This window comes from Lacerta agilis, chromosome 3 (genome assembly GCF_009819535.1).
Source record: "Lacerta agilis isolate rLacAgi1 chromosome 3, rLacAgi1.pri, whole genome shotgun sequence".
NCBI classification, from domain to species: domain Eukaryota; kingdom Metazoa; phylum Chordata; class Lepidosauria; order Squamata; family Lacertidae; genus Lacerta; species Lacerta agilis.
The window spans coordinates 48,218,507-48,232,347 of record NC_046314.1 but is presented as its reverse complement, the minus strand read 5'-3'; the positions used below and the strand labels follow the sequence as shown (position 1 = coordinate 48,232,347).

The following is a 13,841-nucleotide window of genomic DNA, read 5'->3' as shown; positions in this document are numbered from 1 at the left end:
TTGTAGTCCCAAAACATCTGGAGGGCCGAGTTTGGGGGTGCCGGAGTTAAAGGAAGCTCCTCCCTCCAATCCTGATTGGTTGGGGTGTGGGTGGGTGCGCCCATGTGCAGGCATGCATGCAGAGAGAGGAATTAGTCCAAGAAAGAGTGCTTATCTGCCCCTTGTCAGTTATAACAACCAAGCTTCTTGTATATACTATTACTACTGCTACTCTGTTGACTTCTGAAATGTAGTAACCCCTACTTATCCAACAGTCCTCCTTAAGGTAGATTGCTGTCTGTTTACTACCTTTACCATTCAGCTGCTTCTTTCCATTCTCATACAAGCATAATCATATTACCCAAGTTATTTTGGGGTAAAAACCATTCTACCCAAGTTATTTTTGGAGTATTTCATGCAGGAATGTTCCCCTCTCTATTAGAGCTTTGTTATTATGAGTTACAGCAACCAAGAAACCTTGATTAAGGAAACAACAGTGAGAATGGCAAAAATTGCATGGAAATAAGCTGAAGCGTCACCTTAAATAAGGCAACTTGACAAAATTACCAAAAGGGAAAATGTTCCCAGAACATTCATTTCTACATAAAGCAGGAATGTTCAGCCCTTCCATTCTCAAACCCTTGGATCTTTTAGAACCAGAAGCTAGAGTCTTTCTTCCTTCACCTTCATCAGCTATTCAAAGGAGTGTGCAGATACTGAGTCATATAAATAAATCACTGTGGGACGGCTTGGAAATGTGTAGGTGAGTGTTAAAATAGCTTGCACATATGTTTATTAAAACATAGAAGGTATGAAGGATCTGGAGATATTTACCGTATCGTATTGCTGTGCTTAATGCTAGGTTAGATAACATTCTACAAGGGTATGGGAGAACAGAAGGAAAAAATAGGCCTGCTGCTGAATAAACTGGCAAAATCTTTATTATGTTAGAGGAAATGTAATTTCATACTAACCAAAGCTGACTAGCCATTTCTCACTTCATGTTCCATGCCTACAAAAACTCATCTAAGAAGCTCATGCTTCTGCCATATAAAATAAAACAACAACATTGCTTAAGGAAAGGAGAACATGCTGCACCCATCTTTATCCCCAATACACTGGAGCAAACTCATTTTGTCCTGCATAAATAACAGAAATAAGCAATAGGCTTTAACCAGATTCCTCAAAAAATGACATCAGCATGGGATCTATCAACAACGACAGTAAGTACTTCAAGCTCTCCCTAAGACAAATTGCATGGATCTTGTATGTCCAGCTAGGCTTTGGCACAGAAAAGCTCAGCACAGTACAAGACTTCACCCTCCTTAAGAGAACCTTTCCTTCCTCTGTATCCTCTGACATATGCATAAGAGTCACGACACCCTGAGCTTTGGAGTATGTCAGAGTCCAGTGTCTTATGGGATATATGAACATACATACATACATGCATGCACTCACCCCCCAAAACCTCTAGCCTGGGCTGAAGTCTTACGGGAGGGAAAGGACTGGTGGCGAACACAAATAACAGTTAGTTACTGAGACAAGCCAAATGTTTTGGATCCTTGCCTATAACAGCATTATGGTATGATCTACAACCTTGCACTAGCAAAGCAGGAAGTAGATGCCTTCTCCTAAGCAGCCATTTGAAAATGTAACACAAAAATCTCCCTCTACAAAAGATGAGGTGCTTCCAAACATGGGCAATTTTGAAGCAAATAATTACCGTTGCAATGCCAGTGGAGTGGCAATTTATAATTTCCAGGCCTCTAGAATCCAAATAACATTCTGTAGCCATGTGGGCAACCCCCATTCTCCCAACCTCAAGAATTGATGAGGACAAAGGATTAATTTATCTTCTCCCACCCTCAGCTGCCCTTTAGAATGAGAAAAAGAAACAGGAAAAAAGAAATGCAATTTGAACAGGGAAAAATTAAAAAGTTGATTCCTAAAGGGGAGAGAAGAACTACATTGAAGGAAATGTCTCTACCATAATCCAGGGCTGAGGGATTTATGGCCTTCTAGTTGTTGCACTACAGTTCCCATCACCCCTAACAGTTGGTTGTGTTGATTGGGGCTGATGGGAGTTGGAGTCTGGACAGCCATAGGTTTCCCACACCTTCCACAATCTATGCAGGCCATAACTGGTCCTGAACCCACAGAACAGCTGCACTACATCTACAGCTGGGGAAGTTGAGCAACTGTTCCATTGTGTTAAAAAGTGGGGTTGTCTAACTCTAAGCTTTGGGGGGGGGCTAGAAACTAAACAATAAAATATGGAAGGAGCATGTTTTGACCACACCATTACTGAGATGCCTCATAAAAAGCAAGTAACAAAGAATAGCTACTTCACAGTAAATGCCCAGTGTGAAAGCAGGCATGATATCTGTTTAATATGATATCTGTCAGGGATGCTTGTCCTATGGTAAGAATAGGACTGTGTGACCCACTGAGAGCAGCTTTAGGTATATTCATATACACAGATACAGTAGTGCTACTGCAATCTGCTCATACTTTGTGTACTTGCACAGATCATCAACTCCTGAAGATGCCTCTATCACAGAAGTGAAGTGTGCTGTATTATGCTCTCGCAGGGAACTCATGGGAAACTGGTTTATTATATGTACATAATGTATGTGCCAAAATCCAACATCAAACTAGGGATGGGAGTTGTAGTTCCAAAACATCTGGAGTGCCAAGGTTCGCCACCACTGCCCTAGACCTATTCAGCTTGCCAGGTGAAATAATAATCCCCCTCCTTGCCCTGTGCAATGTTCTGTCCTGACCCTTCCTGGGCCATTTTGGGGTGGTGGTGGTGAGCAGAAGTCCTTGTGGAAGTGTCCTCTGAAAAGAGTCATTAGTTGGATCCTGCCCATTACTTTCAACTGCATACCATCAACAAAGATGGTGGCGGCCACCAAAAATTCTTCCACCTGGCAGTAACTCCTCACAGAAGCCATAACATAGGAACATGGAGAGTCATATGAGAGAGCCAATCAGAAACATGCAGCTGTGTCACAAATAATTCTTCACATATTGGCCTTTCTCCAGGTTCACACACTTAATCAGGTGAGGTGGGTGGCAGAGGTTTTAGTCCCCTGGTTACAGAATGCCCTCCCCAGAGAGACTGACCTTTCACTTGGTTTTTTATTTGTCTCTCTCTCTTTCTCTGTGTGTCTGTGTGCATGCGTGCGCGCCATTTTCCCAGGCCTTTTAATCTGAATTTTCAGTGCATTTTAGATTTCTGGCACTTAGTAAATCTTGTTGACAGTTTTACTGCTTTGTATGTTTGCTGTGCTGGTTTTAAGTGGTTTTTCTGATTGTATGCAGATGTTATAGTTATTATAATGATATTGTGCTGGTTACTTTATTATAGCATCTTACTTATTTTAATCTTAGCAAACTACCCAGCACTTCAGGTATCTGGGCACATAAAGTGTAAGTAATTGTTGTTGTTGTTGTTGTTGTTGTTGTTGTTGTTGTTAGTGTCCCACATGCTAAACAGCTCGCAAATGTTATAATCCCCATATGAAGAATGTAACTTTTAAAATGGATCACAGAGTTAATACAAAATACACACACATGGAAGCACTGGGAAACACATTGCAATTTGCTTCTCCTGTATACTGGTTATAGCTACTACTGTTAATTATTGCAATGCTTTGTTATACAGTATATGCAGCACTATGTAACAATTTGGTCAAATATAAAATGTGACAATTGTGCGTCTTTCAAAAGTAAGTAGCTTGATACACAGTAAGCTTAGGTATGGACCGGACAATAAATTCACCTTCACTCAAATTGCTGTATGATAGACATGTCACCTGCAAATTCCTCAGTACAGACCAATAGTAATGAACCAGATGTATTGTATATTTCTGCAAATTTATTGTGCAATTTTGTTATTTACACATTACAAGAAGACAGTCTATTTATTTGTAGTTACAGGTAGGTAGCCATGTTGGTCTGCCGTAGTCGAAACAATATAAAAAAAATCCTTCCAGTAGCACCTTAGAGACCAACTAAGTTTGTTATTGGTATGAGCTTTCGTGTGCATGCACACTTCTTCAGATATTTATTTGTATCATTTATTATCACTATCCTTTTTTAAACCCATAAAAAGTATTTTGGGGGTGGGGATAGAACCGTCTGTTTGTTGTATACGAGTATCTCGCACACTCCAAGTAAAAAATGTTCCAAATCATTAAGATTTGTCGTTTTCAACACAGAGAACTTCAAAGTGGTGCACTTCTGAAGACGTGTGCAAGTGTGGTTATACCAAGAACAAACTTAGTTGGTCTCTAAGGTGCTACTGGAATTTTTTTTATTTTTTATTTTATTTTTACTTCTGAAGCAGTACATAAACATTCACAGCACAATGAATCTGCTTAATAATTTGATTTTTAAAAGTAAGTCTAAGCTAAGAGTACAGAATATAGCACAAAAACAAAAACAAACATAGCTATAAGGTCCCCTACTTTCTTTGCTATAGCCATCATGTTTGTGTGATCAGCTCTGACCCATGGAGGTACAAGTCTAAACGAATACTTGTTTCTCCATTGTTCTACAATGTCTACATAAACCAGGGAAGCTACTCAGATTACTCTGAAGCAAGGCACACAAGGCCAACACTGTGCTGAAGGTTTGGATATGACCAGTACCTGGAGGGCAATCGTCTGAGAACTACATCTACACCACTTTGAAATGAAAAAAGGCCTTGCGGATAAAAGATAGTAGCATCTATTTCGGCCTAGCCAAGTTCACTAAAAACAAACAATATTTCACAGGTCTAGTTGGGTCCATGAGAGTCCCATGGACTGCAAAAAGATCAAACTTATCCATCCTTAAAGAAATCAGCCCTGAGTGCTCACTGGAAGGGCAGATCCTGAAGTTGAGGCTCCAGTACTTTGGCCACCTCATGAGAAGAAAAGACTCCCTGGAAAAGACCCTGATGTTGGGAAAGATGGAGGGCACAAGGAGAAGGGGACGACAGAGGATGAGATGGTTGGACAGTGTTCTCGAAGCAACTGGCATGAGATTGGCCAAACTGCGGGAAGCAGTGGAGGATAGGGGTGCCTGGCGTGCTCTGGTCCATGGGGTCACGAAGAGTCGGACACGACTAAATAACAACTAAGTTGGGTCTCCTCTTCCAGTAAGGTCATGTTAGAGGTTATTGCAAAATTTCTGAACTAACATATCACCAAGTATCCAGGGATCCAAGTTTTTAACATTTTAATTGGCTCAAAGCACCAGTTAAGGCTGCTCATAAATGAAATCAATATCAAATTAAAATTATAAATGGTCAGAAATGTTTCAACTATGCTTAGCAATCTAATTAATGAAAGCACTTTGCTGCATGGCCTAGATTATGCTGCTATTGAAATCAATGAGCATAAATTCAGTACAGTCCTCCATGTTGCTACATGTTGTTGTTTTAACCCTGGGGTCCCCAAACTAAGGCCCACGGGCCGGATAAGGCCCAAGGGACTTGTTTATCCGGCCTGCGGCGACCCCCGCCGCCTGCTCTTACTGGAACTGTGCAGCTGCCCACTTCTGGGTCGGAGGAGCCCCGGAAATAGCTTGTGTGCATGCGCACATTTTATTTCCGGTGCACATCCAGGTCGGAGGAGGCCCGTGCACATGAGCACAAGTTATTTCCAGTGCTCCTCCGACCCAGAAGTGCACCCGAAATAGCATGTGTGAATGCGTATGGGTGCGCTCTCCCCAGCCCTCAGCACAGTCAGTGCTGGAGACAATGGCCCAAAGCGCGGTAAATTTGCTGACCCCTGTTTTAACCAATCCTCTGTAGCCTATTTGATACGAAAGTTTTCTTAAGGCAGCAGCTTAAATGGCTTTGGTACCACAGATTGGACTCCACAAACTACTACAGCTGCAAACAATGCAGGCTCTGTCAGAAGAGCAGCAACTGACATCCCACGTCTAATCTTTATGGCATTTTTATGGTGCATTTATGGTAACTCTTGGAAATGCAGCACATGATGCAAAAATACACGTTTTATGACATAACCACTCCCTTGTTTTAAACTGCTGGACATTATTTATTATTATTAGTATTGAATTATGTGATCCTTCCATGTTCAGTTCACGATGATTGAAAGCCCTTCATTTGTATTTAAATTAAGTTTCTACTGGTGTGTCCTACAAGGAAGTTGGGACACATGAAAAGGTTACTAATAGAAACCTTGTGGTGCCTAACTAACTTCCAAATGACTTGTTTCCACTGAACAGCCTACATTCTGTTTTATTCCCATCAAATGAAAATATTTAAGAGGAAAACAGTTTCATTGTAAATTTTAATAGATTTCTGAATGCATGGACTCATTCATGCCTCTGAGACGGATACTGTAGCTGTACATGGGATCTGCATCAGGCAAGTTAATAGGCAAAAAGTCACGGCATTTATTCTTGGCCACTGTAATAGATAATAGATCTGCTGTGGTAATGACTTCTGTGTTGTATCAACACCTTTCCAAACACAGTCACATATTAAATATGAAAGAAAACATTTTCCTGCTGCTCTTCTTCAACTGTTAAAAAACTCAGGGCCACTTCACCATAAATTACAAAATTCTCACTCAATAGGCATATTCATGAAGGAAATAACATAACCCAGTCGGTAGAGCATCCACCTCTTAATCTCTGGGCTGTGGGTTCAAGTCCCATGTTGGGCAAAAGAATTCCTGCATTGAAGGGAGTCGGACTAGATGACCCTCATAGTCTCCTCCAACTCTACAATTATAAAATTCTAACGTGCACACAGGTGTGCCACATGACCATGGCAGATTAACTGCATGTACAGATGCACTGATACCAGTACTGTGTGTATCGCTATTACAAAGGAGATGCAAATTGCTAACTTTGTAGGAAAAAAGTGTTGTGTAGGAATGCCTGCCAATACAGTAATTTGGTAGTGCATGAAATGGTTCCTATTTTATGTGTTTATGGCTGGGGACAGACCTTAGGGTAGACCCACTGAAATTAATGGCTATGATTAACTTGGGTTAATTAATTTCAGTGGGCTGACTCTGAGAAGCACTAGCATTAAATGCAATCTTTTCAAAGGGAGTTGAGGGTGGTACGACAGAGGCATCATCGCTTACGTAGTGCACACATACATTTCTTTTGTCCTACCAATAGTTCTGGTCAAACAGGTTTTGCTGGCTCTTGGAGGTCTACAAAACCTTGCAGAACCTGTGAACAAAGACAATAGAGGTGTGTACACCATGTGCAATAATAAGCCTCCGTCATAGCATCCACATCTCCCTGGGTGAAGGCTGGTCATCTCCAGTGCAAATCGTCATCTGCTTTGCTGGCTTAGCACTTTGTTTACACAGAAAAAAATGGTTCAGCAGGAACTGAGAAGAAAAGGGAGAGAGGGATATGGGTTTTCAGAGCAACTTTTACTCAAAGATCACGTTTTCATTAAACACTCCCTCCAATAAACTGAAAGGGGCTTACAAGGTTGCAAGTTGAAAGAGAGAAGATGGACAGAAATCAGGGTCATCCAGTGAAGTTGAAAATTGGCAGAGTCACGGGGACAGTGAACATGTCTTCACGCAGTACAGAGTTAAAATATGGAATTCACTTCCACAAGATATAGTGACAGCCACCAACTTAAAGGGCTTTAGAGGGGTATTAGACAAATTCATGGAGGATGAGACTATCAATGGCTGCTAGTCATAATGTCTATACTGCTTCTATTATCATAAGCCGGATGCCTCTAAATATCAGCTGTTGAGAATCACTGTAATGTGGAGAGTGCTATTGTGCTCGTGTCCTGCATCGTGGCTTCATGGACACCTGGTTGATCACTGTGAGAACAGGATGCTGAACTAGATAGGTTTGATCCTGCATGGCATGTTCTCCCTGTGGCAATCCACCATGGCCTGTGGCTGGGTGGCATGAAGGGAGAAAGGGCAAAATGACTATTTTCTTCCACGCTTCCTCAAGATGCTCAAGGCAACTTACATGGTTCTTCCTCTGCCCATTCCAGCTTATGTGGTAGGTTAGCATTTTAAACCCCAACAGGGAAAAGGCTTTGGAATAGGGAAATGGCAGTAAAGACAAGGGTAAGCACTCCTCCTAAGCAGCTTTTTGTTTTTGTTTTTTAGAAATATGAGGACTGGAGTTCCAGTACACAATTATCTGTGCATAATGTGCAGCTGGCCCCCAAGTGGCAAACCCTATATAAGCTTCAACTGTGCCATGAGCTTCAATGTGCCATGAGTGTGATCCTATGAATATTCAGTGGAACAGATGTCCCATCTTGTTCAATGATGCTTACTCCCAAGTGAACACACAAAACCACAGGATGATATCCAATGTTAGTTATGGTCATATTCAAAGCAGACCCAGTGAAGTCAGTGGATTTAAGTCAACTGATTTCAGTGGGTCTATCCTAAGTATGAATTAGTCAAATTTCACCCACATACATTGGTACTTCCTTCCGAAAAAGCATGTGCAGGAGCAGAATCCTATTAATCTGCGGCATAGAAAGCTGCCTTTGTAGACCATTAAGATTCTCGGCACTGATGGGCATCAGCTCTTCATGGTTTGAGAGACAGGAGGATATTCCAGGGTTGAACTTGGGACCTTCTGAATGGAAAGCATGTGCTGTGCCACTACGCTGCAGACATTCCCTGGTGGGGCTCAAAAACCCAGCCACTGTAAGTCACTGGCAGCAGTTGCTGAATGTCGCAAGCTGCCTTATAACAAATCAGACCATTAGTCCAACTAGCTACAGTGACTGGAGAGAGCTGCACAGGTTTTCAGACAGAAGTCTTTCCTACCCCTACCTAGAACTGTTAAAGACCAAATCTGGGACCCTCTGCATACAAAGTCATAGTGCCTGACCATTACAAAACTTTTGTCTTGTCTAAGCAACTACCTAAGCATGGGTGATGTAAGTAGAATGGTTTATATTTGTAATACTAGCAGATGGAAGCATTTCAAAAAGTGCCAGTGTTCCACATCCCATTTTTGTGTTAATATGTCAACAGCAACAAAATATGATATACAAGTGCTATACAAACAGGAGTTATAATTCCTAGCTCAAGTTATTGTATAGCACTATTTAAAAGGCTGTGGGGTGCCTTTTACGTACCGATGCACGTAATGCCATAATCTGTGTGGCTATTTAATGTGAAAAAGTAGCTATCCAGTTCACCCCACTAGCAACAGATACTGTTTTTTGTAACTCTTAACTATTTAGCATCTTGAGGCTCTGGGTTTGTTTGCTTTTTTAAATACTATCCTGTCCTCTCTAGATGCACTTATTTACATTGCTTGCTATTTAAAAGTGTTCTTAATTTCCATTTCTTGGGTCTTGTCTTTTGGTCAACAAAGGAATTTTAAATGTAAAATAAAAGACTGTGGTAGTGTAAAATACATACAAAAATATTGAGAAATACAAAAAGCAAGTGATGTCCTTACTTATTTTTTAGCTCCGTAAATTCAGGGGCTGCTGCATGCATATAATCCCATCAAACAAAGAACAGTCTCCCACATGGCAGATTTAAACAGGGATTGTTTTGCTTCCCTATCTGCTGAACAGTACCGATTCCACAGTCTAGGAGTTTAGCCACAAGTCTTGGCTACTAGAAAACAGATAATATAGGCAACAAGCACAAACACACCACACCACGATGTAAATAGACAAGCCACTGACATACTCTTGCTCATTTCTGGCATAAGTTAGAAGCTTCCTGCTTTGCTAACACAGGAGGGGACCACAGGTCATGTTTGACTCAGAAGACACTGGTCTAGCTTAGGCAGCAGCAGGTGCTGGGATCAGAGCCTAAGCCAGGCAAAGTAAAGGTGCTCTTAAAGAACCCTTATGGACTGATCCTGAAGCAGGATCCCTGAGAGAGAGGGGGGGCTGATGTTTCCTCAACACCTTGAGGATCACCCTTGCAGAGGACAGCAAAGAACTAGTTTTGGAAAGTTGTCCTGCAATTGCCCCATCACACCCTGTGGATGGAACCAACCAGGCCTAAAGCCTAGGGGAGAAGGGGAGATCCGCAAGGATGGGGTGCACTGCATGAGAGAAAGCGCTCTATGAACATGTCCACCCAGTCTCAGCCATGCAGTCACCTTTTTCACACAGGCATCTCCTTCAGTTCCTACCACCACCAGCAGGCTATAATCTGGACATGTGGGTCAAGTGTGTTTGGTGGTGGTTTTCGAGAGGTTTCTTTTTTAAGCTCTTTATATAGGCTTGCCGATTTTGACCACGAAAAACCACTTTAAGTGTACGTCAGAGAACTCAAGTTTTGTTGAGTAAAAAGCGGAGTTAAATATCCCCTACTCTCACAAAGTCACTTGTAATACTGAACAAAAACCAGTTCCTTCCCTCCCACCTAACACTCGTGAACCACTTTTTTCCATCGTCAGAAACCACGACAGCATTTTTGTTTTGTTTTTTAAGAGAGAGCTTTAAAAGAGTAAGAATTTTCCCGCCTTTTCAATGCGTTCTGAGGGGAGGTTCAGCACTGGCGCTTGTTATGACTGGGAAACAAACGGAGATAGAGCGGGGTGGTCGTTTTTCTGCACTAATTGACACAGAAGATTGTGCGCGTGCGGATCATGTATATCCTGCAATGGAAGGGGGTTGCCTTCAGATAGATCCATTCCGACCCACTACTTTGAGGAAAAGTAAAAAAGGAATACGAGACTGGAGAGAGCGTGTGACCCACACAGGATAATGCCGTGCCTTCTACCCGATCCCGTTTGCACAACCACCCGCCCCGCCGACCACCAACTTTCCTCCCCGCCGCGTGCTCACCTTCCAGCCGGCCGAGCTGTTGCTGTCGCCCTTATCCTTGAAGTAGGGCACGCAGCGCACCATCCACTCGTAGATCTGCGAGAGGGTGAGGCGCTTCTCCGGGGAGCTCTCGATGGCGCGAGTGATCAGGTCCGCGTAGGACAAGTTCCCCCACGCGTTTCGGCGGGACGAGCATTTCCTCGGCGCCGCCGCCGCCCCGCTCGCCCCCGGCTGCTGCGGCTGCTGCCCTCCGCTCGGCGCCCTGGCGCCCTGGCCGGACCCGTCGCCGGACAGCCCCGAGAAAGGCGCCAGCAGGCGGGCCGTGTCCTCCGGGGCCAGCGCCTCGCCGCCGCCGCCGCTAGGGACGGCGTCTCCGACGGCCATGGCCGAGCTGCCCCCTTGCTCCTCGTCGTCGACGTCGTCGTCCTCCTCTGGGATCATGGAGGCGGCGTCGGCTCCCGCTTCCCCCGCGGGCTTGGCCGGGCTCGCCTGCAGCTCAGGCCTCTGCAGGGGCCACGTACAGGAGCGCGGGCGGCTCTGGGGCTCGAACTCGGGGTCCAGGTCCACGTCCACGTCCACGGGGGACAAGGGGGCGGGGGGAGACGCCTCTGCCATCTTGGCCTCTCCCCCGCTCTTGAGGCTGCTCTGACTACCTTCCGATCCGCTGCCAAGTGGGGATGTCAGGGAAGAGGAGCCCGATCCACACCTCGGCCGTCCCTCCTCCTCCTCCGCTGCCTCCTCCTCCTCCTCTCGCACCTCCTAGTAGCAGCGATCAGCGAGGTTGTACAAACATGCCATGCTCCATTAAAGGTCCGGCCGCCTCCTTTTCACCCCGCCACCTCTCCTTCCCTACCGCCAGCAACAACAACCAATAAAATCAATAGGGAAAAAAGAAACGATCAGGTGGTCAAGCCGGCTCCAGGTGCGTCCTCTTCCTCCAGATCCCGAGGAGCGCCGATTTTGCAAGGAAACCCCCCCCCCCAAAAAAACCCAACCCTTGCAGAGTGGGAAAGCAAATCTCCGCGGCGGCGCGCCCGTGTGTTTGTTTATCTTTCACCCCGTGCAGGATTGCTCCAATAGCATCTCGCGGTATGCATTAAAGAGACCACTTCCCGCGGGCTCTCTCCCCCTCCACACGCCTAAAAATAAAGAGAGCCACGAGTCTCTTCTTGCTTGTTGCTTTGGCGGGCGCTTTCTGTTCGGCTCCAGTCGCCCTTCTCCGCCGCTGACTTCGAAACAGCTTAGCTGGGAAACTGAAGTCTTAAGGCGCTACAGTCGAGGAGAGCATTCCTCTTCCCCCCCCCCAAAAAAAAGCAATACCCCCCAAAAGGGGGGGCGTAGAGGGGGAAAACAACAACAACGGCAAACTCACGCTCTGCTGTGGTTTTTAAAAGTGCGAATCTTCAACGTGGGGGGAAAGAGACAGGGAAAGAGAGAGAAGATTCAAGATCCAAGACAAGTCAAATCGCCGGTCTTCCAACAGGTCCGGAAGCCCGGAGTCCTAGTCCGCAGGGCTGCCAAGGTTTTCGTTCCAGCATCCACACCACCACCACCACGCTCATCACCTCCTCGCTCCTGCTGCTGCCATCTTGACAGTTTCCCCTCTTTCACTCAAGTCATTTAAACAAACCTTGGCGAAAAGGCAGAGCGGGAGGTCACGCAGGCGGCGGGGGGGGGGAGAGGGACGAAGGAGCGAGCGAGCGAGCGATCGCAGGTTCCAAGCAGCGGCGAGGACGGCGAGCAAGCTCGGACGGCGGAAAATCCAGGTCGGAATTCACGGGAGGAGGAAGACGCAGCGCTTCTGCTGCTGCTGCTGCATGGTTCCTGCTAGCACGGTTCCTCCAGCTCGTCTCGCCTTAGGCAGAGGAAGAAGCCTTTAAAACAAAGCGACGCGGATGACCCCCCTGCCTTGAAGAAGCGAGAGCAGAAGGAGGCGGAGGAGGAGGCGGCTCCGCTGCCGGGGACGAAGGGCGCCTCTGCAGCTCGCGCGAGCAGCCCGCCGCCCTCCGCTCTGCTGACTTCCACATTCCTTCTCCTAACAACCAGCGGCGGCAACACAAAGTTATAGACACACGCAGGGAGCCTCAACCTAACCCGGTAGCAGCCTGGGCGCCACCCACAAAGTGGGAAGGCCTTTGCGTCGTCGTCGGGAGGGGCGAGCGAGCGAGCGAGCTGCCAGCGCCAGTGTTAAGGCTGGCTATCTGGAGGCATCTGTCTCGGTCATCAGCCAACAGGCGCTCTCGGTCGCCTGCCTTTAACTCTTGAAAAAACGCATCGCAGTTAAAAATCGGCTCAGCAAATGGAGCCATTCATGATGGAGGAGCAGGGATTTAAAGAAATAATGCGTTAATAAAGAGATGTGTCATAGAAGATCTGGGTTGTGTTTGTTACTACATGTTACCTTAGCTTTTGTTTTGTTTTTTAGCTGTTGGAACAACATTTTCCCTCGTTTTATTTACTGCCTTCGCCCTCAATCTTTCCCTTCCACTCAGACCGCTTTAAAGCAGAGCTTAGAAAACACAGAAATTGTGTGGGCACATGCTGACCACTTTTTCATGCGCTGGAACGTTGGGGACAATCTTTGCAGTTCTCTGTTGTTTTACTACAAAACATGTGGGTGGGTTGGAAACACAACAATGCCTTTCCTTTTACAAAGCAGCAGCTGTTGGAGTTTTCTGCAGTGATGCTGGAGTTTCTGCTGCAACGGTGCCAACTAAGGCAATTCTTATGGCAGTTTAAGCTAAGGCTAATGTTTGAAAATCCAAAAGTAACCGTCAAATTTAGCTAATGGAAGCATATTTTAAATTTCACACTTTTTTAAATTGAGGGAAATGTAGACATGTTTAAAAGTGTCTTTCCCATTTCCAATTTCTTTGGATAAAGTCATGCAATAATGAATGAATAAACGGATAAGTTAACAAACTCTGGTAAAAGGTTCAAACATTAAAGGAAAATGTGCTTCATTGTTCCTGCTTAGTAAGTGCTAAGAATCCAATGGTGACCAGATATTAAGAGTATGCAGATGCATAGCAAGGCATTACTTTTTCTGGTAGGACAAAATGTATCCCTTACAGAAATTTGA

At 45.1% G+C, this 13,841-nt stretch overlaps 1 protein-coding gene across 1 annotated transcript in view; it reads right to left on the bottom strand.

Annotated features, from left to right (window-relative positions):
• FOXO3 (forkhead box O3) overlaps window positions 1-12,044 on the bottom strand; it is a 114,119-nt gene extending 102,075 nt beyond the window's left edge. Inside the window, 1 exon segment of the mRNA XM_033143556.1 lies at window positions 10,781-12,044. Within this exon segment, the coding sequence (XP_032999447.1) occupies window positions 10,781-11,374 (594 nt within the window). The 5' untranslated portion in view covers window positions 11,375-12,044.
• Between the last annotated feature and the right edge of the window lie 1,797 nt (window positions 12,045-13,841).